This window comes from Schizophyllum commune (genome assembly GCF_000143185.2).
Source record: "Schizophyllum commune H4-8 unplaced genomic scaffold SCHCOscaffold_9, whole genome shotgun sequence".
Classification (NCBI taxonomy): domain Eukaryota; kingdom Fungi; phylum Basidiomycota; class Agaricomycetes; order Agaricales; family Schizophyllaceae; genus Schizophyllum; species Schizophyllum commune.
This window is the reverse complement of record NW_026089546.1, coordinates 1-20,411: the sequence shown is the minus strand read 5'-3', so window position 1 is coordinate 20,411 and position 20,411 is coordinate 1. Positions and strand designations below refer to the sequence as shown.

The 20,411-nt window shown below is 56.7% G+C and overlaps 5 protein-coding genes and 1 non-coding gene across 6 annotated transcripts; 4 read left to right on the top strand and 2 right to left on the bottom strand.

The window, feature by feature from the left end:
* Positions 1-604: 604 nt before the first annotated feature.
* SCHCODRAFT_t170 lies at positions 605-690 on the bottom strand. The gene has a single exon. It is a non-coding gene; the product is annotated as a tRNA-Asp (tRNA).
* A 251-nt stretch (positions 691-941) lies between these two features.
* SCHCODRAFT_02679697 (uncharacterized protein) lies at positions 942-2,852 on the bottom strand. The gene is made up of 3 exons (XM_003029097.2): positions 1,576-2,852; positions 1,390-1,525; positions 942-1,339 (listed from the first exon to the last, which is right to left on the bottom strand). The coding sequence occupies exons 1-3, from the start codon at positions 2,845-2,847 to the stop codon at positions 978-980; spliced, it is 1,770 nt and encodes a 589-aa protein (XP_003029143.1). The 5' UTR covers positions 2,848-2,852; the 3' UTR covers positions 942-977.
* A 2,302-nt stretch (positions 2,853-5,154) lies between these two features.
* On the top strand, positions 5,155-10,518 carry SCHCODRAFT_02601253 (uncharacterized protein; the record flags this gene model as incomplete). Its single annotated transcript, XM_003029493.2, has 8 exons — positions 5,155-5,399; positions 5,460-5,681; positions 5,738-6,261; positions 6,482-6,555; positions 6,991-7,040; positions 7,088-7,114; positions 7,512-8,281; positions 8,336-10,518. The coding sequence occupies 8 exons, from the start codon at positions 5,155-5,157 to the stop codon at positions 10,516-10,518; spliced, it is 4,095 nt and encodes a 1,364-aa protein (XP_003029539.2).
* Positions 10,519-10,977: 459 nt separating this feature from the next.
* On the top strand, positions 10,978-12,912 carry SCHCODRAFT_02633061 (Tudor/PWWP/MBT). The gene is made up of 6 exons (XM_003029491.2): positions 10,978-11,132; positions 11,188-11,288; positions 11,344-11,810; positions 11,927-12,138; positions 12,274-12,424; positions 12,485-12,912. Exons 1-6 carry the CDS (start codon positions 11,031-11,033, stop codon positions 12,607-12,609), a joined length of 1,158 nt encoding a protein of 385 aa, XP_003029537.1. The 5' UTR covers positions 10,978-11,030; the 3' UTR covers positions 12,610-12,912.
* On the top strand, positions 12,403-13,013 carry SCHCODRAFT_02355106 (uncharacterized protein). The gene is made up of 3 exons (XM_050342460.1): positions 12,403-12,424; positions 12,485-12,957; positions 13,009-13,013. The coding sequence occupies exon 2, from the start codon at positions 12,606-12,608 to the stop codon at positions 12,888-12,890; it is 285 nt and encodes a 94-aa protein (XP_050198662.1). The 5' UTR covers positions 12,403-12,424; positions 12,485-12,605; the 3' UTR covers positions 12,891-12,957; positions 13,009-13,013.
* Positions 13,014-14,138: 1,125 nt separating this feature from the next.
* On the top strand, positions 14,139-15,980 carry SCHCODRAFT_02355069 (uncharacterized protein). Its single transcript, XM_050342459.1, has 3 exons — positions 14,139-15,477; positions 15,524-15,659; positions 15,704-15,980. The coding sequence occupies exons 1-3, from the start codon at positions 14,206-14,208 to the stop codon at positions 15,892-15,894; spliced, it is 1,599 nt and encodes a 532-aa protein (XP_050198661.1). The 5' UTR covers positions 14,139-14,205; the 3' UTR covers positions 15,895-15,980.
* The last annotated feature ends 4,431 nt before the right edge of the window (positions 15,981-20,411 follow it).

Genomic DNA, 20,411 nt, shown 5'->3' with positions numbered 1-20,411 from the left:
CTTCCCGCTCTTCCCGCGCCCTAAGCGCACGTACTCGCGCACCCGCCCTCGGAACATGTCCTCTCACCGATAGTGCCCGCTCGTATGACGGTCGTGCTCAATGCGATGAGAAGCTTCCCAAACGATTTACAGGTCTTCGCGGGGAAAAACAACTGAAACTGCCCGTAATGAAGTGAGATTTCTTCCAAATGAAGAGCATGGCTGGATGGCCAGAGAGGCGCCTCATTACGAGGTTCAAATCGAAAGATGGCTGCCTGATGCGTTCTCTGCGCGCGTGAGGGAGGGAAACCGAAGGTGAAGGGGAGAGTCAATGTGCTTTCGGGCGACGCCGAAGAGTCGAGACCACAGAAGGCCCTGTCATGTGCCGGCACGTGAGGGGTTACCAAAGTTCGCGAGACGGGGCATTTGCGATTTTGCGCTTCATCCCTAAGACCCACTACCATAAATGGTAGCGGGAATTACGAACAAGGTCGATTGATGCAGTGCACTTTCTTCCAAGTAGAGGCCATACAAAGCGGACGAGTGCGTATAGGGCTATACGTGAGATAGAGTCAATACGCAAGGTAAAAAAAGTACCTCAGGAGTAAGAAGTTTGGCGTGCCATCTCCTCGGCGGGGAGTCGAACCCCGCTCTCCCGCGTAGTGTGGCCGACATGACAGGCGGGTGTACTAGCCGATATACTACCGAGGACAGGCAATTCGCGATGCAGACAACTGTTTCAGAAAAAAACGACAGAAACGAAGTGCGTTTATGCGAAGGACCAAAGAAATGAAGGGTGCTTCACCGTGGCCAGAAAGACTACGGCAGCCTCGTGTGAGCATTTCTCTCTATGGCTTCACTCGCCGTACTTGAAGCGTTCTCGGCGCGCGATGCTTGCGACGAGCACGACTCGTGTTCAAAGCCCACTTGACTTGCAGACAGTATCGGACGGGGAAGATACGGGCCTACGAAAGTCGTGGGTCGTAGGATTTTCACGTTCACAGGTAAGCCCGAATGGAATCAAACGGGCAGAAGTAGCTAACATCGTACGCGAACGGCAGCCTCCGTCTCACCACCCTCCTCCCCAAAGAGTAAATCCCTTCAAAAAGCACGCGCCGCTGCGTCTCCACGCTGACCTCCACCTCCCCCTTCCAATCCAGATCGTAGAAACACTCCAGGCGCGGGGCGGGGAGGATGTCCGTGAAGTGGGAGATGAGGACCAGCCGGACGAAGCGCGCGCCCTCCCTTCTGAACCCCGCGATGTTCTTGACGAGCTCTCGTCCGATTTTCTCCCGCATGTTCTTGATATAGTTCTGCATGATGCAGCAGAAGAGGACGACGTCGGGGAGGGAGATCGAACCTGTGCCGGTGGGATGAGGAGAGGGCGCTTTGCGGCTTCGAGGAACGTACCTTTGAGACCCCACACCCCCGCGTCCGCACAGCACTCATATCTATGGGACCGATCCCAGTGCATCTTCTGGCAGCTCCTCGAGCAGTAGAAGGCGTCGCCACACGCACAGATTTGCACCCGCCGGTTATGAGGACCCTGGATCCGGGTTAGTACTAGCATACCATCTCGCGAAGAAAACCACCCACCATCGTGTTCTTGCAAGGCATCAAGCGCCGCCAGCCCCCTCGTATGCAGCCCTCGAGGTGTATCCGTCCCATCGTTCCGTAATTACGCGCGAGGCTACGCCAGGTCGGCTTCTCTTCCGGGGCGGCGTGGTACTGCAGTTCTACCTTTGGAGCATTGGCATTCCGAAGACCGCGCAGAACCTTCCGGTGCACCAGACCCGCAGAGAGGCGCCGGACGAGTGGCGAGAGGTCGGATTTGGGGATCCCTGGCACCCGGTCCAGATCAAACAGGACACGAAAGACGTCGGCCCTGACGGCTTGGATGAGAGGACGGATCGTGGGCGCTGCGGCGCAGATAGCGTCCGCGAGGTCCAGCAGGGCGGCCGCACCGTGGTAGTCCTTTTTGTGGAGGCGAAACCCTGCGGTAGTGACGACGAGGGGCATGATGTTGCGGGGGATCTTCGACGGCGCGAGTTCGGGGAGTCGTAGCAAGCCAGTGAGGCCTTCGACGTGGTGTTGCCGAGCTCCGGCGGCGAAACTGTCTTCAGGGATCGAGGTGGCGACGAAGAGCGTCTGGGGGTGGATGGCGTTGAAGAGGGCTCGCTTGGTGATCTTCGCGTTGCGCAGGGCGTTCATGAAGAGCGCGCGATCGCCCTCGGTCGGGTTGTTCTTCGGATCGGCGAGTAGAGCGTAGAGGCGCCACGGCCCAGACACGATACCGAACACGACGGACCCGATGTCGACGTCGCCTTCGTCCTGTGGCTCCGCCAGGCGATAGGACTTGGGGAAGCGTATCCACAGCTCGAGGATCTGAGTCGCCATGTCCGGGTTAGCGTGCAGAAACGACTTCGCGTAGTGCGGTTCCGAGCCGAGGATGACGAGGTACAGCTTCGAGAGAGCAAAGATGGTGCGCTTTTCTTGATCGTCGGGGGGCGTTCGACGCGCGGGATGAATGAGGGCCACCCAGCATATCAGTGAGGAAGGCACGTCGCGGAGAAGGGGCTTCAGAGCTGCGTTACGCGGGCGTTCGGCGGCATTCCACATCTCGATGAATGTAAAGCAGGCTCCGAGGACCAGGTTGTAGTACGTCGTCAGGTCGACGCCGGGAGGTAGTGCTACAGGTTGCGCCTTCAAGAGCTTTCTGTACGATACGCCGAATAGAGACTTGATCTGCGCGAGAGTGGATGCATGGGCGCGGGCGGTCACTTCGTCGGTGAGTTGGCGCGTGAGGTTGAATATCTTGCGCAGGGCATCGTAAATGGGTTGAAAGTCTACAGTCACAATGCCTTCCATGGCGGATCTTGGTGTGGCAACGGGGCGGGGGTGGACACGCACTGCCGAGGGTGATGAAGGTGGAAAGCAAGCTTGAATCTGGCCATCAATGTGACAAGTCATGCATGGCTTGTCACATGTTTGGTGTTGATATCTGTTTACACCCGAATTTTGTTGCACACGACGCTGCTACTTAATCGAAGCTTACAGCGAAGGTCGCCACTTCACGAAGACAGTGAGATGGACGAGGCAGAAACCGCGAGTACGGTACACGCGGGCGCCGTACAAAGCTCAAAGATCAAGGCTTCAACGAACAAAGGCAACCCAGAACGGAGATCGCGTAGGAGAATGCGGCGCACTGAGCGCGAGTCAACATTGAGCACTCTCGGATAGATCTCATGGCACGAGCGGAAGGCTGCTCTCAGGTAGGGGGGCTCGCTAGGTAGCACGTGTAATATAATGAAGTTCGAAGGCATCGAATATCTTCCTCCTTCACGGCATATGTTAACGCACTCTGCTGCGATCTTCTGGAGCGGGGTCATTACCATGGGCGCCGATAGTGCCCAGAACTAAACTGATCTTTCGTGCAAAACGCGCATCCCTGGATAGACGGTGCAAGATCCTGAGAGGTACCCTTTTCTGGAGTGGCAGTGAGCGCTTGTGCGATTGGTCGAGAGCATAGCGAACAAAACGATACGTATCGACGTATCTTCTTTGAGCGCGGCACAAAGTATCAGTTCTACAGCGCCCGCTGGAGCCATACCCTAGAGCATTGAGCGCGAGCTGGTAGCGCTTGTCGCGCGATGAGGTTCACTGGTACGCAGACGCGAGATTATCTGCGGGAAGGTCAGCACATGAGCTTTGGGCTGCACGGGCGTAAGCCAAGCGTTATGCGCTTTAGCGCGGTTTTGACACGCCACGCCTATTCTCTGGGGCAATGAATTTAGATCGCGTGGCGAGAAAAGCGGGCGCGTCGCCGTCCTTGAAGATGGTAATGATGGAGGGCCGCGGTGAGGAACGCTGATTGCATGTCCATAGAAGCGAAAGGAATGCTTGCGGATGCCAGAAATGCGAAGGGTCGAATACATAGCGCATAGTATCAGCCAGATCTCTTAGAGAAGCGCAATCTCGAGCAAGCCCGTCCGCACGAACTATGACGAGTGACTCGACATAGCGCAACAGCTACTTGGTACCCAGGGTTAACGAGCGCTCGTTTATAGAAGTTTCATGCTTCATGAGCGCAACTGTGTCTATGCGGTGTCAGTATCCCTACTCGATGCCAAGGGAACCGTACTCGCCTCAGTCTTAACCTCGGCCCATGATCGTTTGAGGTCAAAACTCAGCGTCATGAGCAGCAATAGCCACGGCCGCAGGTAAAAGCCGAGGTAGGTTCCTCTTCGGCTTCGAGCGGAACGGGAGAAACGATATGAGAAAGTGGCGGCGAGCTTGGCGCGAGGGAATCTCAGTCGCTCGCAAGGTTCGCGCTTTCATGGGCTATCCGAGACAGTCTTGCGTATAGCGTCTATCATTCATATGCGAGAAGCTCTTGCGCTACAAGGCATTCAGCAACGAGCACGAAAATCGAGACGTAGTCGGCGGCGGTGATGAAGTTCGGAAACGAGATGCGGCCCGGTCCAAGCGGAGAGTCCTTCCTAATTCGGAACAAGCCAGGTACGATCACGTTACTGCCCGCTCCTGCTTGCGCACTGTCATGATCTCCTGCTCCTGTACTCCCCGTCCGCTGCCAACCTCATCGCTCGTCTCGCTAGCCTGGAAGTCTCCATAACCAAGCATGCTAACCTGAAGAGGCATCTGGAGGGGATGCAAAGTCGTCAACCTGGAGGACCCGCGAAAGCCAGGCACCAGACGATGATCTCGAGGCAGACGGCCGCATCGACGGGCGTGCGCGACGCGCGCCAAACGTGCGTTCAATAACGCGCCTGCCATCCGTTGCCCCCGTCCTCCTTCCCCTGGCGACGCAACTGGATGGACACGCAGATGCTCATCCAGCACCCACCCGGACTCACCGCGCGCCCGCACGCCGTGATTGACGCCGACCGCATCGAGCGTCACGGTCAACTGCCTCCTCAGACGCGGATGGATGAAGAATAGGGGCGGGGGAGCGCGGAAGTGCCTCATGCCGAGAGTTCGCCGGCCGTATAAGAGGGACGCGCCTTTGTCCTCTTTCACCAATCAGTTCAGTTCCCTTCCTCCCAGTTCCGCCTCCTTCTCACCGCCGGGTCTCCTAGTCGAGCTCCCTTACATTCTTTCTTTCGATCGACACTCCTTATCTATCGTTCGTCCTTCACACCGACCTTACCGACTATTATGAAGGCCGCTTTCCTCGCTCTCTTCGCCGCATTCGCCGGGCTCGCGTCGGCGCACATCGAGATGGCGTCCCCGCCGCCGCTGCGCTCGAAGCACAACCCGAACGCGGGGCAGAACATCGACTACTCGATGACCTCGCCGCTCGACGCCTCGGGCTCGAACTTCCCCTGCAAGGGCTACCTTGCCGACGCGGACGGCAAGCAGTCCGTCGTGACCTGGCAGGCGGGCTCGAGCCAGCAAGTGACGTGAGTACCATTCTCCCTCTCTGCCCGTGATGCGCTCGACGTGCTGACGCCACACCGTAGTCTTGAGGGCTCCGCGATCCACAACGGCGGCTCGTGCCAGCTGTCGATCTCCGAGGACGGCGGGTCGACGTTCAAGGTGATCAAGTCCTTCATGGGCAACTGCCCCGCCGCGGCGGGCGTCACCCTCAACGTCGACATCCCGAAGGACGTCAAGTCCGGCGACGTCGTCTTCGCGTGGACGTGGAACAACAACACGGGTAACCGCGAGTTCTACATGAACTGGTGCGTGTTTCGTCTACCTTCTTCCAGACGAAGCCGAGCGCTGACGATGATTGTAGCGCGATGATCACCATCGAGGGCGGAGGGTCCGGCCTCGGCTCGTACCCGGACTTGTTCGTCGCGCAGCTCTCTAGCGTCAACTCCTGCACCATCCCCGAGGGCATCGACGTCGAGTACCCGAACCCCGGCACCCAGGTCGAGCGCGTCGAGGGCAAGCTTGGCGCCCCCGTCGGCGATTGCGGCTCCTCGTCCGGCGGCGGTGCTCCTCCCGCGACCACCGCCCCGCCCGCGACGACTGCGCCCCCTGCCACGACTGCTCCCCCGGCTACCACCGCTCCTCCCGCCACGACCGCCCCGCCCGCTACCACTGCCCCGCCCGCGACCACTGCTCCCCCGACCGGCGGTGCGTGCACGGAGGGCCAGTTCCGCTGCGACAGCGAGACGACGTGGTCGCAGTGCGCGAGCGGCGGGTGGATCTCGATGGGCGCGGTCGCCCCCGGCATGGCCTGCCGCGACGGGCAGATCGTCGCCGCGCGCAAGCGTGGTCTCAACCTCAAGAGCCACCGCAGGCACTGGAACAGCCGTGCGCTCTAAGCGTGCGATGATGAGACCTGGGCAGAGACTGGGTGCATAGGAGGGATGGAGTTGACGAATGCCTGACGAGCTTTACGCTCTAACGATGGGTTTTACTATTTATTTATTTGGTATCTATTCAGCTGGGCTTGTTGTACAATCCTGGTGCAATGGCATGCGGAGCTGCCTGGAATGTTTTGCGTGTGACGTCGCGAGTGAACATCGGGCAGATACGGGTGACGAAAGATGGGTCCTTGAAGAGCGCGACGAGGGCGTCTTCTGTCAGGAAATGAATGGCGAAGCCGTACGTGTGCTTCTCAAGAAGTAAATTCTCTGGACTTGCAGGATCAAGAAGTACCAGTGGAGGGAGGGGAGGACCGCGATGGTCTTCCGCTTGACCGTGTTGTAAAACTCACTTACGGACAAGCGTTGCATTGCGTGCTTCAACTCGGTCCAGGATAATGGAAAAAGGCGCAGAAAATCTGCATCAACGTGGTTAAGAAGAGAAAACATCTGGTCATCGCAATTTCGAAGTGCCCTTTGCACGACGGTCTGGAGAGGGTCCAAGAACAAAGACGGGTCGAACTGTGACGCGACGCGACAAAGTGAGGTCCGGCAATCCCCCCAGAGAAATCGTGCAGCGTCACGTGCGATGACCTGCCATTCGTAGCGAACTTATCTCCGGGAGCGCGCGCTCGCTCCCATAAACAAGACATTGTCGAAATAAAATGTTTCAAAGGGTTCGATGAGTGTACTCGATAGACAGCAGCAGAACGTACAGAAAATTTAGTGAGTTTGGGAGGTGTACAATGTAGCTAAGCTCTGAGTAAACACAGCTATGCATGGCAGAGCCTAATGATCCTGTACGTTCTGTAGGGAATAAATGCTTACACGCTTTTTTGCAGGAGAAACGCGCGATGCAGGCCGTCGTCGCGTCGAAAACTTGCAGCGCGTTCGCGGGCCAATTTCTGAGGCCGCGTCACGTGAAGACATCGGCTCATTCGGCTCGTGCTCCCGGTTTCGACAGCGCTGTGGCCCCTGGTGCTCCCTCCTCTCGCCCACTGTCCCGCGTTCACTTTAAGTCATGCTATAATATCGCCAATACATTCGTTCAATATCTATGGCTGCTGGAAATAAGCCAACTCGACGCAGGAAGAAGAGAAGCCAGGCTCAGCTTGAAGTTCTCGCCCGCGCACGAACCGAGCGACAAGACAGCGAGAATGTCGCCCCAACCCCCTCCTTATCCAATGCCACCTCCAGTACACGTCGCGCCACACCTCAGATGGCTAGATCGAAGGTCACTTTGCAAGATTCAGTGCACCAGAACACTGGAGGCGACACGGACAATAGCATACCTTCGACTCGCAAACGCAAGAAATATGACGCAGATGACTGGGAGCGCGTCGCACGCAGGACACGACGCAAGCTCTACACGACTGAGGATAAAGTGGAGAAGCTAGCAGGAAGGATCAGCGCGTTGCAGGAGGCCGCAGAGCAGGGGGAGAGGCGACATATCGAGGAGCTTCATGTCGCATCACGAGCAAGCGGAGAGATGTGGTGGGAGCTACAGAAGACGCGCGAGGGGCTTACAGCGGAGCAGATGGAGAACACACGCATTCAGCGTCTCCTAGGCGAGCAGGACGACCGCTTGGCAGCACGGCTGAAGGAGCTTTTCGATACCAAGAAGTCAAACCGCGCCCTGTCTATGCAGGTTCTGCGCAGGGGCGGGAGTGCGCGATCGAAGCGCACGTACTATCTGAGGGACTCCGTGGTCACTGCCGACTTCCAAAACCGTGTCAGGTCGAAGGGAGCATTCACGCCCGCGGCCCGCGCCATAGCACTGAAGCTCGTCCTCTCGGGCTGTGCCGAGCATGCGGTGGGCGGTGTCATCCAGGAGCTGGGGCGACTGGTGGGCATACGACGACTGAACGCAATCCCGAGGATGAGTGCACGCACCGTTTCTCGCATCATCGCGGAGGGAGGCATTGCGGCGAAGATACAGCTCGGTTACGAAATCATGAGGAACACGAGTGAGTACGCGAGCTAACAGACATGCTTGAGACGACTTACCAATATCCAATCAGGCCTTACTGCCAGTGGAGACTCGACATCTCATCGAAGGCAGGAGTATGACTCGCGCTTCGTAGCGTTGAAGCCGGTGACGGCCACCGGCACGTTGTCGGATACACATGTACTACGAAGCCTCGGTGTCGACGCATCCCTCAACCACTCCGGTGAGGAGCAGGTCCGCGGTCTCTTGAAGAAATTGCAGCAAATCTGCGAGATCTTCAATCGCTCACCTTTCGCCAAACGCAAAGGCCTCGAGATGAGCCTTACCGCCTTCGCCACTCGCCTGCGTGGGACGAACGGCGACCACGCGAACGACGTGAAGAAGGACAACAAGCTCCTCCTTATGTGGAAGCTCGAGTTGACGAAGATCTCGCTCGGCTACGACAAGCTCAGGCAGATGAGCCCCGAGGACGCGTTCTGCGTTATCATACCGCATGCGCGTGCAGTCCTCCTCGAAGTTGGTGGTCAGGCCGCGTGGGATGCCCTCAGCGATGTGGTCCGAGCAGAGAAGGAGAGCGCCTTTATGCGCAGCGCGGCAGAGGAGGTGGGGGAGCAGGAGTATGAGCGGCTAGGTGCCAGCGAGAAGAAGAGGCTGTCGCTCTTCCTGTTCTCTGGGTGTTGCATGCACAAGGAGTTGAACAGTGTCAAGGGCGGCGACACGCGCATGCGTACCTATTACCCAAATCACCCCGAGGTCGCGCCGCCCGTCCTTCTCGCGAACAAAGATAACGCCGCGGTTCTCGCGGGAGTGAAGGACGGCGAGCAGCTGACCCCGGCGGAGCTGCGTGCGTTGTCCATCTCTGGCTGCGGCGCTGTGAAGGCAACGACTCTCGCCGGCATGATCTGCAACAACAAGGATAGTAAGAAAGGTCAACACGATCGCTACATCTGGTACTTCGACAAGGAACTGGGTCCTGCGGTCACTGCACGTCGCTTCCCCGACGTCAGCAACACACGCTTCCAGTCCCATTGCGCTGCGTCATGCGAGATACTCGTTCACCTGGACCTGTACAGGGACTTCATGAGGAATGGAGTCTATTACAAGAAGGAGAAACCCGGCTTCACCAACATCGAAAAGAACTTCTTTCGGGCTCTGCACTGCAGTACGACGCTCACCGAAATGGCTGTGCTAGCCCTCTACGGCCTCTGTGTCTCCTGCCCCTACGTACGCCAGATCCGCGGTCCTGGCATGTCCAACCTGAACGCGTTGACGCTCGGCCCGCTTCACATCCGCTTGAGAAACTTCATCGAGAAGTTGATCAACGATCCGAGCATCATTCTCGGAGATGATGCTGGGTACACGACCGCAACCTTCGATGGCGAAGAGTGGGAGAGGCCAGGTGTTTTCGATGCCATCGTGTCACTGCGCCCCGCTATGCCTCACCTGCAGGAGCTCCTTGTAGAGTTCTTGAAGGGCGCGCTTGAGACGTGGGAGCGATTCACGGCCGAGTTCGACCCTAGCGGTGATATCAGCCAGCTCACGACGGAGGAACAAGATGAATTCTGGATGCCCGCCACGAACGACGCGAACGAGAGTGCACTCGGGGGTGTCCGGGTGAACGCCAGTGCACGCCCCAACCAGACGCTTCACCAATTCGAGGCAAAGGATATGTTCCGGCGCAACGACACGCAGCAGTTTGTTGACCAGGAATTTATCGCCGAGGATCACAAGTTTGTACGTGGTGAGGCCCGCCTATTGCAGGCATCGCGGCCCCAGAAGCAGCTCCAGCATGCGCAAGTCGTCCATGACGAGGAGGAGGCCCGACGGCATCAGGCCTCCGAGGAGCAGTCGAATGCGAAGGCGTTGGAACGGCAGATCAAGCTCGATAATACTGTCCTCATCACGGATGCGGAGAAGTTCGTTGGGGTACGGAAAGATGCACTCATTGATCAGCTGAATTACTGGCGCCATCGGCTGCTCGCGAAGGTCGAGCCCAACACAAAGATCCCGAAGAATGTCGACAAAGTCGCGGAGCTTCGCAAGCTTCTTGCACTCTTCCCAGGCGGTGTAGTACCGGAATCCGAGCGCACAATTCCCAAAGGAAAGGGTCACACACTTATAGTAGGACCCGAAGCGGTTCTGCAAGACATGCCGAGCATTTCGATTGCTTCTACAGAGGTTGTGGACCACAGCGTGCGAGAGGAAGAGGGCGAGGAGATTGATCTACTGTACGAGTCCGAAGTAGATGATATCTGATGCCCATCACTTAGTTATATCTATACAATATCTCTCCTACTACCACTACCTACTGCTCATAGCCCTTCGAGAGCCCTGATTGTAGCACGAGATGCAGGAACACTGGAACTTGAAGGTTTCGTGCACGTCCTGGATGCACGCAGTTGGATATTGGTTCACAGCTTCGGTAAGCAGCAGAAAAAATAAATTTAAGCAATCTGTATACTATAGAGACCTAGCGGCGTAGATTCCGAGGCGCTAGAGGCCTTGTACGCGTCGCAGTGTGCCAGCGCGATGGCCGTTGACCGAGTACCAACTGAGCCGGTCAAAGCGGTGGCGGTGTGCTGACTAAGCTGCACGGCTCGCTAGGCGGGCTTGCCGGCCTTCAGACAAAGGCACGCGGGGAGCGTGACGTTGACGTCGGGTGACCATCATGTGATCTTACGTGACGGGATGGGAGTGCCATCAGAAACGCTCTTGAACTGAACGCCGACAGTTCCTTGCGCCGCTCCCCGCCCGGTGTCGCGTCCACGATGAGCAAAAAGGCCTCTAAAACGCCCAAGACGTCCCCGACGTACTCCCTCGGCGACGTCGTCCTCGGAAAAGTTCGCGGGTATCCTTCCTGGCCGGGCAGGGTGCGTCGTCGCGTCGCGTTCGCTGCCCCCAGACACCACTGACCTCCCCGCGCAGATCGTCGACCCCGACTCCGTCCCCCCGTCGGTGACCAAGGAGCGCCCCCCTGGCAAGAAGGCCACCTGCTACTGCGTGCAGTTCTTCCCCAAGGGCGACTAGTGCGTGTACTTCCCGCGCGCGCGTGTGATCGGGCGGCGCTGACTCCCCTCCCAGCGCCTGGTTATACCCAAAAGACATCTCCAAGCTACAGAAGCACGAGATAGAGTCCTATCTGTCCGACCCGCCGAACGCGAAGACCAAGGGCGAGCTCCACGAGGGCTACAAGATCGCGCTCGACCCTGAGCCGTGGGCGGCGGAGCTCGCAGAGCGCATTGAGGCTGCGGGGATCCAGGAGGACGATGAGGAGGATGCGGAGAACGAGGTCGACGAGCTCGAAGGCAGCGAGGGCAGCTCGGAGTCCAAGTCGAAGAAGCGCAAGCGCGAGTCGGACGCGGGCAAGAAGAAGGCGGCAAACAAGAAGAGCGCCGCGAAGAAGGACGCGGGTGGCGATGGCAAGAAGAAGGGTGGTCGCAAGAGCCAGACCAAGTCGAAGGCGAACATCGAGAGCGAGGACGAGACGGGGGCCCACGACGCGAAGGAGGAGCCGCCCGCGAAGAGACCGAAGCGCGACGACGAAGAGGGTAAGTGGCGCGTTGCCCCCTAATCCAACTCTGCCACCCTCCTTCCTCCGCCGTACTTTCCGTCCTCCTTCCTGCCCCTTTTGCGTCTGTTCATTCCCAACTGACGCTCCCAGCAGGCGGCGACCCCGCGGCTGGCTTGTTTAAGGAGTGGCGGCATAAGCTGCAGAAGACTTTCCTCGGCAAGACCGAGGCCAAAGCCGCGGACATGCCCGACATCGACAAACTTCTCCAGAAGATCGAGAACTACGGCGAGATTCCGACGGTCGCACTCACGCACTCGAAGATCGGCAAGGTCATGAAGCATATCGTGCAGCTGCCCGCAGAGAAGGTGCGTGCGGTACTTCTTAGTGGCTCGGGTCGATGCTGCGAGCGCGGACGCACGTTCTGGTGGGGACGTAGCCACCGTGCGGCCTCGCGCCCGACCTGAGTCAATTTTCACGAGCGCCATCTCATCCGCCCGCAGAAACCCCGCGACGACGAGTTCCACTTCACCGAGCGCGCGCAGAAGCTGATCGACGCGTGGAACCCGAAGGGCAGCGACAGCAAGTCGAACGGCGACGCGAAGACGGCGGAGGTCACCGACGGCACGGCGGCGATGAACCTGAACGGGACTGGTGCGTGCTGGCGCTCCTTGTACATCGGCGATTTGGCTGACGCGTGTAATCTCCTTCCAGCAACCCCCGCGGCGGAAGAGGATGCGAAGGGCGACGCGGACGCGGATGCGCCCGCGGAGGTGGACAACGAGAACGTGGGCGAGGAGTCGATGCTGGCGGACGTGACGATGTCGGAGGCGCCATGAGCGACTGGCGCGCGCGTGCGTCGTCCGTCTACCACCCAATGCTTCCTATCACCCCGAATCATATTGCTCTATGCTATGCTGCATGTCGTCCTTCCTCGTGCACGTCGTGCATGTTGTCCCCTTCGTACATGTCTCTCTCCCTTCCCCAATCTTGCTCTTCTTGTCTACGGCTCCCGTGCTGCGTGGGGCGTACGTGCGTTCTGATATCCTACTGCTTTTCTCTATGTCCGTCCCCCCTCGTCGAACGCTGTATGCATGGTGTAGTCGATTGCTTGAACTAATCTCAAGTTTCTTTCCTTCCTAGATGTCCGAGTGCGACCAAGTTGAAGGGTGCGGGTGAAGATGGAGGTGAGGTTTCTTTTCGGCGGGACATTCGGCTTGTCTGCAAGGCGCTTCAAGCAGCACTGCATAAAGTAGGGCAAGCACGCGCGGTATGAGAGGTGGTGCTTCCGTATAATTGGGGGGACGTGGGTGCGTTAGACGGTGCTGCCGAACTTCGACTTTGTGAAGTGGGTGGCGTGGGAGTCGCGCCCCTGAGGAGCTATCGGCAAGAGCTCGACGTGCGGTTAGTATTCTTCAGCACCTATCGTGGCCATGATTTGAGAGAGATATGGCTCTTGACCGCTGATGTTCTATAGATGCTACGCGACTACCCCCCACACGTACTCGCATTCGAGCTCGACTTGAGAAGTACAGACGCACGAGCTGGTCCCTAGCCGTAGGCCTTGCCGACGACGCGGCGTTGTGCCTTCCACGTCAGGTTATGTTGCGTTGCAGCGGCGACCGTGTCCGTGCTAGTCCCCTTGACGGTGCCTGCCCGTGGGATCGCACAACCATGTCAATGCAAAGTTGACTCTTCGTGCCCTTTCCGGGCGTACAAATGAAAGGTCAGTAATATGGCGCATCTTCGAGTGCGGCGAGACCTGATATGAGTCGCAAGGTGAAGTATATAAGACGGAATCCGCTTCGCTCAAGTTGACGAGCGTGACGCCCTAGCGTGAACTCTCTGGACCACCATGAACGCGGTACTGCTCGGCTAGTACGCCACTTACCTTCCGCGAGTTTTGAGAGCTTCGGCTCCGAAGAAGACCGCTTGTGGGAGCCCTCGCGCAAGCGCGTATATTCGGCTCTCGGTGTGTCGCCTCTACTGTACCCCAGAGCTTGCGTTCGCTGACGAGGATGCCCAGGCCGACCTTGGCGCTCTTCGCGCAGACTTATCGTTTCAGCGTCGCCGAGGGACCCGCACTCTGATTGAGCATAGCTGATGCACACTATACACGGAGTACCCGAGTTCTCGATCCTGAAGGCGGTCATCTCGTGCGTCGCACGCGAGAGGACCGGGAAACGTCTATTGGGTCTTTCGCGCCCTCCAAGTTCCTTGCAACGCTGCTTGTTGCAAGTAGCTCACGTTTTCCCAGGCGCTCAGGGCTAGATGATCAATAACGAACCTCCCATTACCGCATTCGGCGAGAATCGATGAGCGCGTGACATGTGTTGCGCGTCACAGCAATCGCCATAATCGAAGGTCACCTCTCGCGCCCATCATCGTGAACAGCGTGGCTCATCAACGGCCCTGCGGCAGCTCGACAAGGCGCCATGGAGAGCATCGCCAGAATGGATTTCCATCGCAGCTACGATGGCCTGCGTCAGATACGCGACCTCGCACTTCAGCTCACCAAGGATCTACCCGGCCGAGCGCATGCATCCGCGCTCGCGAAGATCAAGTCTCTCTTCGGCGTTGCGTTTCGGCTCTTCTTGATCGATGCGCGAGTCTCGTCACTGTCCCGCACCACGGATAGGACGAGGACCTATGACCTCGTTCTCGGCGGGTTTTTTGCATTCGGGGCTCTATGGAATGCCACTAAGCTTCCGCGGAACGCAGCTCTCGCGCCCCTTCTCCGCGATCTCCCCTCGTCGCTTGTAAAATGGGCAGCCATCGTTCATCCTGTGCGCGCGCCACCTCCAGACGACGAGGAAAAGCGTATCGTACTGGCGCTCACGGAGTTCTACATCGTCATTCTTCAGTCAGACACGCACTATGCGAAATCATTCCTCCACGCGAACCCGGATATGGCACCCCAGATTGTCGAGCTCTGGATTCGCTTCCCCCATTCCTACCGGCTGGCTGCGCCACACACCGACTCCGACGTCGACATCGCAAGCGTCGTGTTCGGGATCGTGACAGCGATGTGCCGACTCTACGTTTTGCTCGCGCGACCAGGAAGTAACCCATCCGAAGATGATCGTGCTCTATTCATGAACGCTTTGCGTGCTGCTCGCGTCACCAAGCGAGCGCTTTTCGATGTCATTGGACCGCAGACGCACTATCTCGCCAGGTCCGTACCCGACCACATGCTCATGCGCGGAGTTTGGCTTCACTACATCGACATCGTCTCCGGCTTGGTGCAGCTCCCCGAATTCCAGCCGTCGAAGATTCCTCGAGATATCATCCCGTTCGTCATCATGGCGGCGGGGGTGCGCCTCGAGAAGAAAGATTATATGTCCACGGCGGAGCTGCTGGTCTTCACGGATATTATCTGCGGCCTTGCTCCCACGAATCGCCCTCTCGTTCAGGCCATCAAGTCTGGCGTCTTCGTCGCTCTGTACACTTTGGACCGGGCTCCCGAAGACTTCAGAATCGATGTCTCGCCGCTCGTTCGACGCCTCAGTGCGGGGCTAGTACATGGGAAGGTCCTACGCGCTCTTCGACATACCTATGCTCCGGGTAAAGACATGAAGGACCACTCTGCGGAAGAGAAGCCGACATGGCGCAGCCTCATGCGCACATACGAGAATTTCGGTCAAATACACTTCAATTACTGCACTGAGGGGCTATGGCGACGCTCTATTCCTTGTCAGAACTCCACGGTGAGTGAGTTGGCCGACACAGTGTTGCACAACTAATGATGCCAAGGGTCATCATAACGAGGTAGTGCGATTTTGCCCATGCGGCGACGTACTCTACTGCTCCGGGAGCTGCCAGAGGATGCACTGGGATCAGTCTCATGGATACAATTGCCATGTTGACAACGGTCCATGGGATCTCAAGGGTACGTACCAGGATAACAAAGGGAGGTACGAGCCTAAGTCCTAGATTTTAGGTGCAATATCACTCTCAGATGTCGTACTGCTCTGCTGCATTTCAAAGCGTTACGTCGAGCAGATGAGGACCGAGATAGGCGAGCAAATAACAACGAAAATCCAGGAAAAGGAGGAGGGCTCGCGTTTTGCTCGAGTAACTATCGTCTGCAATTTCGCCAACGTCCTTCCTTCCCCACGCATTGAGTGTCACTACGATATAACCGCAGACCAGCACGCGCAGATTAGCTCCGAGACGCAGCGTCGTATCTTTGTTGAAGGGTCCTTGTTATTGGGGCGGAAGGTTGTAAGGCGCAGACTGCCGCTCACGTATGCCTTGGACTATTTCTGCTCGTTAAAGCAGCTGCTCCCTTACCTATGATCTCGATATTACCATGCTTGATGACCGTCACATACTGTATATTGTACTTCTGTCGACTCACGATGGAGTCGAACACAGGACCTCGTCGCGGGAATTGCCGGGCTGCCGCTCATGTTGTGGAGGACGGGGCTCGTAGGCCTCTTCGGCAAGCCCAACAAGGACTGAACAGACGCGTTTGTATTGTACTACTACCTATGCTACTTACCGAATCGTTTCCGCGAACCGCGCGTGGCGACCCCGTGACCCGGGCGCTAACTATCTGCCCTCACTAGCCGACGTCAGCTAGCACCGTGGGAAACGCGTTCAAATTTTCCCACGATTTACCGAAATACTAGCCGACGTCAGGAGCCCCGCCATGCGCGTTAGCTGACGTTCCAATGGTGCAGGAGGGTAGCCAGCATGTCCATCCACCGCTGGACGAAGTTTGGAGGCGAGGGGGGCAGGGGGAAGCGCTCCAGACAATGGCGCGAACGAATGTGTTCGCACGCGTTTGTACGAAAAAATTCGTTCGCCCGTGGGAAAAGTCGCCAAAAGCGGTTGTGATGGCTAGCCGACGTCCATCACACACGTGTTCTGGGACCGTCAGGGCTAGCCAACGTTGAGGGGGCTAGCCAACGTCTTTAAGTGCACTGGGAGGTGAAGATACGCACTGTGAATGGTACTGGTAAATCTCAAGGCAACCGCCCCAGCACAACGTGAGCTAGCTTTTGGCCGGTGAGGTCACGTGCCTGCGAGACCAGGCGAGGGCTAGTCAGAGTTGGAAGCGTTGGCTGGGGTTTTCAAGTGCAATAATGTAAGAAGAGATGTAATATGAATATGTTCTGAGGCTTCAGACGTCGGCTAACGGACTCAGACGTTGGCTAGCCCCTTGGGGGGTGAGGTCACGTGCTCGCCCAATCCGAGTGCGGGCTAGCCGACGTCCAGGTGCGTTAGCCGACGTTTGAAGGCCATACAATGTTTATCAATATGCTGTAGATTCATGTTCTGTAGCTCATACGTCAGCTAACGGGCTGAGACGTCGGCTAGCTCTTGGTGGTGGGGTCACGTGCTCGCCCAATCCGAGTGCGGGCTAGCCGACGTCCAGGTGCGTTAGCCGACGTCTAAAGTGTCTCAGGTGGTTACAGATATGTTGTAAACATATATTCTGCCGCTCAGACGTCAGCTAACGCACTCAGACGTCGGCTAGCCCTTGGGGGGTGAGGTCACGTGCTCGCCCAATCTGAGTGCGGGCTAGCCGACGTCCAGGTGCGTTAGCCGACGTTTGAAGGCCATACAATGTTTATCGATATGTTGTAGATTCAAGTTCTGTAGCGTATACGTTGGCTAACGCACTCAGACGTTGGCTAGCTCTTGGTGGTGGGGTCACGTGCTCGCCCAATCCGAGTGCGGGCTAGCCGACGTCCAGGTGCGTTAGCCGACGTTTGAAGGCCATACAATGTTTATCGATATGTTGTAGATTCAAGTTCTGTAGCGTATACGTTGGCTAACGCACTCAGACGTTGGCTAGCTCTTGGTGGTGGGGTCACGTGCTCGCCCAATCCGAGTGCGGGCTAGCCGACGTCCAGGTGCGTTAGCCGACGTTTGAAGGCCATACAATGTTTATCGATATGTTGTAGATTCAAGTTCTGTAGCGTATACGTTGGCTAACGCACTCAGACGTTGGCTAGCTCTTGGTGGTGGGGTCACGTGCTCGCCCAATCCGAGTGCGGGCTAGCCGACGTCCAGGTGCGTTAGCCGACGTTTGAAGGCCATACAATGTTTATCGATATGTTGTAGATTCAAGTTCTGTAGCGTATACGTTGGCTAACGCACTCAGACGTTGGCTAGCTCTTGGTGGTGGGGTCACGTGCTCGCCCAATCCGAGTGCGGGCTAGCCGACGTCCAGGTGCGTTAGCCGACGTCTAAAGTGTCTCAGGTGGTTACAGATATGTTGTAAACATATATTCTGCCGCTCAGACGTCAGCTAACACACTCAGACGTCGGCTAGCCCTTGGGGGGTGAGGTCACGTGCTCGCCAAATCTGAGTGCGGGCTAGCCGACGTCCAGGTGCGTTAGCCGACGTTTGAAGGCCATACAATGTTTATCGATATGTTGTAGATTCATGTTCTGTAGCTCATACGTTGGCTAACGCACTCAGACGTTGGATAGCTCTTGGTGGTGGGGTCACGTGCTCGCCAAATCCGAGTGCGGGCTAGCCAATGTCCAGGTGCGTTAGCCGACGTCTGAAGCCTTTCAAATGGCTACAGGTATGTTGTACATATATCTTATGCAGCTCAGACGTCGGCTAACGGGCTGAGACGTCGGCTAGCTCTTGGTGGTGGGGTCACGTGCTCACCCAATCCGAGTGCGGGCTAGCCGACGTCCAGGTGCGTTAGCCGACGTTTGAAGGCCATACAATGTTTATCAATATGTTGTAGATTCATGTTCTGTAGCGCATACGTTGGCTAACGCACTCAGGCGTCGGCTAGCTCTTGGTGGTGGGATCACGTGCTCGCCCAATCCGAGTGCGGGCTAGCCGACGTCCAGGTGCGTTAGCCGACGTCTAAAGTGTCTCAGGTGGTTACTGATATGTTGTAAACATATATTCTGCCGCTCAGACGTCAGCTAACGCACTCAGACGTCGGCTAGCCCTTGGGGGGTGAGGTCACGTGCTCGCCAAATCTGAGTGCGGGCTAGCCAACGTCCAGGTGCGTTAGCCGACGTCTAAAGCGTCTCAAGTGATTACAGGTATGTTGTACATATATATTCTGCAGCTCATACGCTGGCTAACGGGCTGAGACGTCGGCTAGCTCTTGGGAATGGGTCATGTGCTCACCCAATTGAAGTGCGGGCTAGGTGACGTCTGGATACGTTAGTCGGCGTGTATCCGTACCCAATTCAACAAGCCTTTCTGGAACATGCAAAAGTGCTGCCTGATGTTGAATGAGTGAGTGAATAGTTTGATATGGTCGTGCCTGCATCTCCCCGGCTTGTGGTGTTGTCCAATTTTCGCACGTACGTACGTACGTACACACGTTCGTTCGCAACAAGTACGTGCACTTATGTCCACCATTGTTCAAGGCAAATCAGTAGGGAAAGCACCTGCAAGAACGTAATCATCGGTGCATAATCAGTCCATATATGATGGACAAGCATGATGCCTGGCAGAGTAAGATAAGGCAAGTGATGATATGCAAAGCAACTGCTGTTGCAGTGCCACAGTCCATCAGGGCCAGTCTTTCTCATTCCCCGCATTCCCTGCTTACCTCCATGCACTTAGTTGACTGCAAAAGCCGCACGGAACAAAAAGGGCCCTAGCGCATTTTGGGGATTCGAACCCCAGACCACAACATACACCCTGCTTTTTTGTTTTTTTTTCTGCAAGGGACGAGGTGATCGGACCCATCCGCCATTTGCGCTAGGTAGTCATTCGGTCAACAAAAAGATTGTCACTGTGGATGTGGGATGCGTGAGTCATAAGCATCCATACCGTATTCCGCATGGGATGTGAATCGGCAGCAATGACGTTCTCCCTTCGTCCCCGTCTTACCTGAGCAAGGGTGGTACAGTACGATTGCAGATGTCCACGCTATTTGTAAGGCTCCTTCACGTTTGCGCTCGGCGATGTCTTGAGGCTATAGTTATACAGGGCTGTAATAGAAGGAATTACATAAGACTACGATCACGGGATTTCTGAACGCAAGCACAAGCAGAAAATCGTCAGAAAAACGTACATCAAGTGATAGATTGAGATGACAAGCAGATGGGTCAATGGAGCGTACAGTATTAGTTTCTATAATTATCAAAGACTTCCTTAACGAAGGCACAAATGAAAATTCATCTAAAAAACCACTGCAAATGAAAGATCAAAACGACGAAATGTAAAGAGGCAGATTGGTTCGCCAACCCGCGTTCCAGGATCCTGCTGATTTCCCCCTTGTGCACGTGTACGCCTGAGCAGCTACCTTCTTTTTGCCTTCCATATCCTGCACGCACGCCTGATGTCGGCCAGAGCAACAAGGACCTTCGAAGAGAATGACCGATACGTGCCCTCGCCCAGACGCGCACGAGGCCATCACGTGGTCGCACCAGAGTTCGACTGCCAGCGATTTTTCCTCCTACGTACGAACATATTCATCAACCCCCGTAAGTTCTGCATTAGCCACTGCATGATGTGGAGCTGCATTTTGTTAGGGTTAGGGTTAGGGTTAGGGTTAGGGTTAGGGTTAGGGTTAGGGTTAGGGTTAGGGTTAGGGTTAGGGTTAGGGTTAGGGTTAGGGTTAGGGTTAGGGTTAGGGTTAGGGTTAGGGTTAGGGTTAGGGTTAGGGTTAGGGTTAGGGTTAGGGTTAGGGTTAGGGTTAGG

Coding starts and splice junctions, on each gene's coding strand:
- SCHCODRAFT_02679697 (XM_003029097.2), bottom strand. CDS start 2,847: ATGGAAGGCATTGTGACTGTAGACTTTCAACCCATTTACGATGCCCTG. Junction 1,526..1,575: donor TGCCTTGCAAGAACACGATG/GTGGGTGGTTTT, acceptor ACCCGGATCCAG/GGTCCTCATAACCGGCGGGT. Junction 1,340..1,389: donor GGGGGTGTGGGGTCTCAAAG/GTACGTTCCTCG, acceptor CCACCGGCACAG/GTTCGATCTCCCTCCCCGAC.
- SCHCODRAFT_02633061 (XM_003029491.2), top strand. CDS start 11,031: ATGAGCAAAAAGGCCTCTAAAACGCCCAAGACGTCCCCGACGTACTCC. Junction 11,811..11,926: donor GAAGCGCGACGACGAAGAGG/GTAAGTGGCGCG, acceptor CGCTCCCAGCAG/GCGGCGACCCCGCGGCTGGC. Junction 12,425..12,484: donor GATGAACCTGAACGGGACTG/GTGCGTGCTGGC, acceptor ATCTCCTTCCAG/CAACCCCCGCGGCGGAAGAG.
- SCHCODRAFT_02355106 (XM_050342460.1), top strand. CDS start 12,606: ATGAGCGACTGGCGCGCGCGTGCGTCGTCCGTCTACCACCCAATGCTT.
- SCHCODRAFT_02355069 (XM_050342459.1), top strand. CDS start 14,206: ATGGAGAGCATCGCCAGAATGGATTTCCATCGCAGCTACGATGGCCTG. Junction 15,478..15,523: donor TTCCTTGTCAGAACTCCACG/GTGAGTGAGTTG, acceptor AATGATGCCAAG/GGTCATCATAACGAGGTAGT. Junction 15,660..15,703: donor CGGTCCATGGGATCTCAAGG/GTACGTACCAGG, acceptor CCTAAGTCCTAG/ATTTTAGGTGCAATATCACT.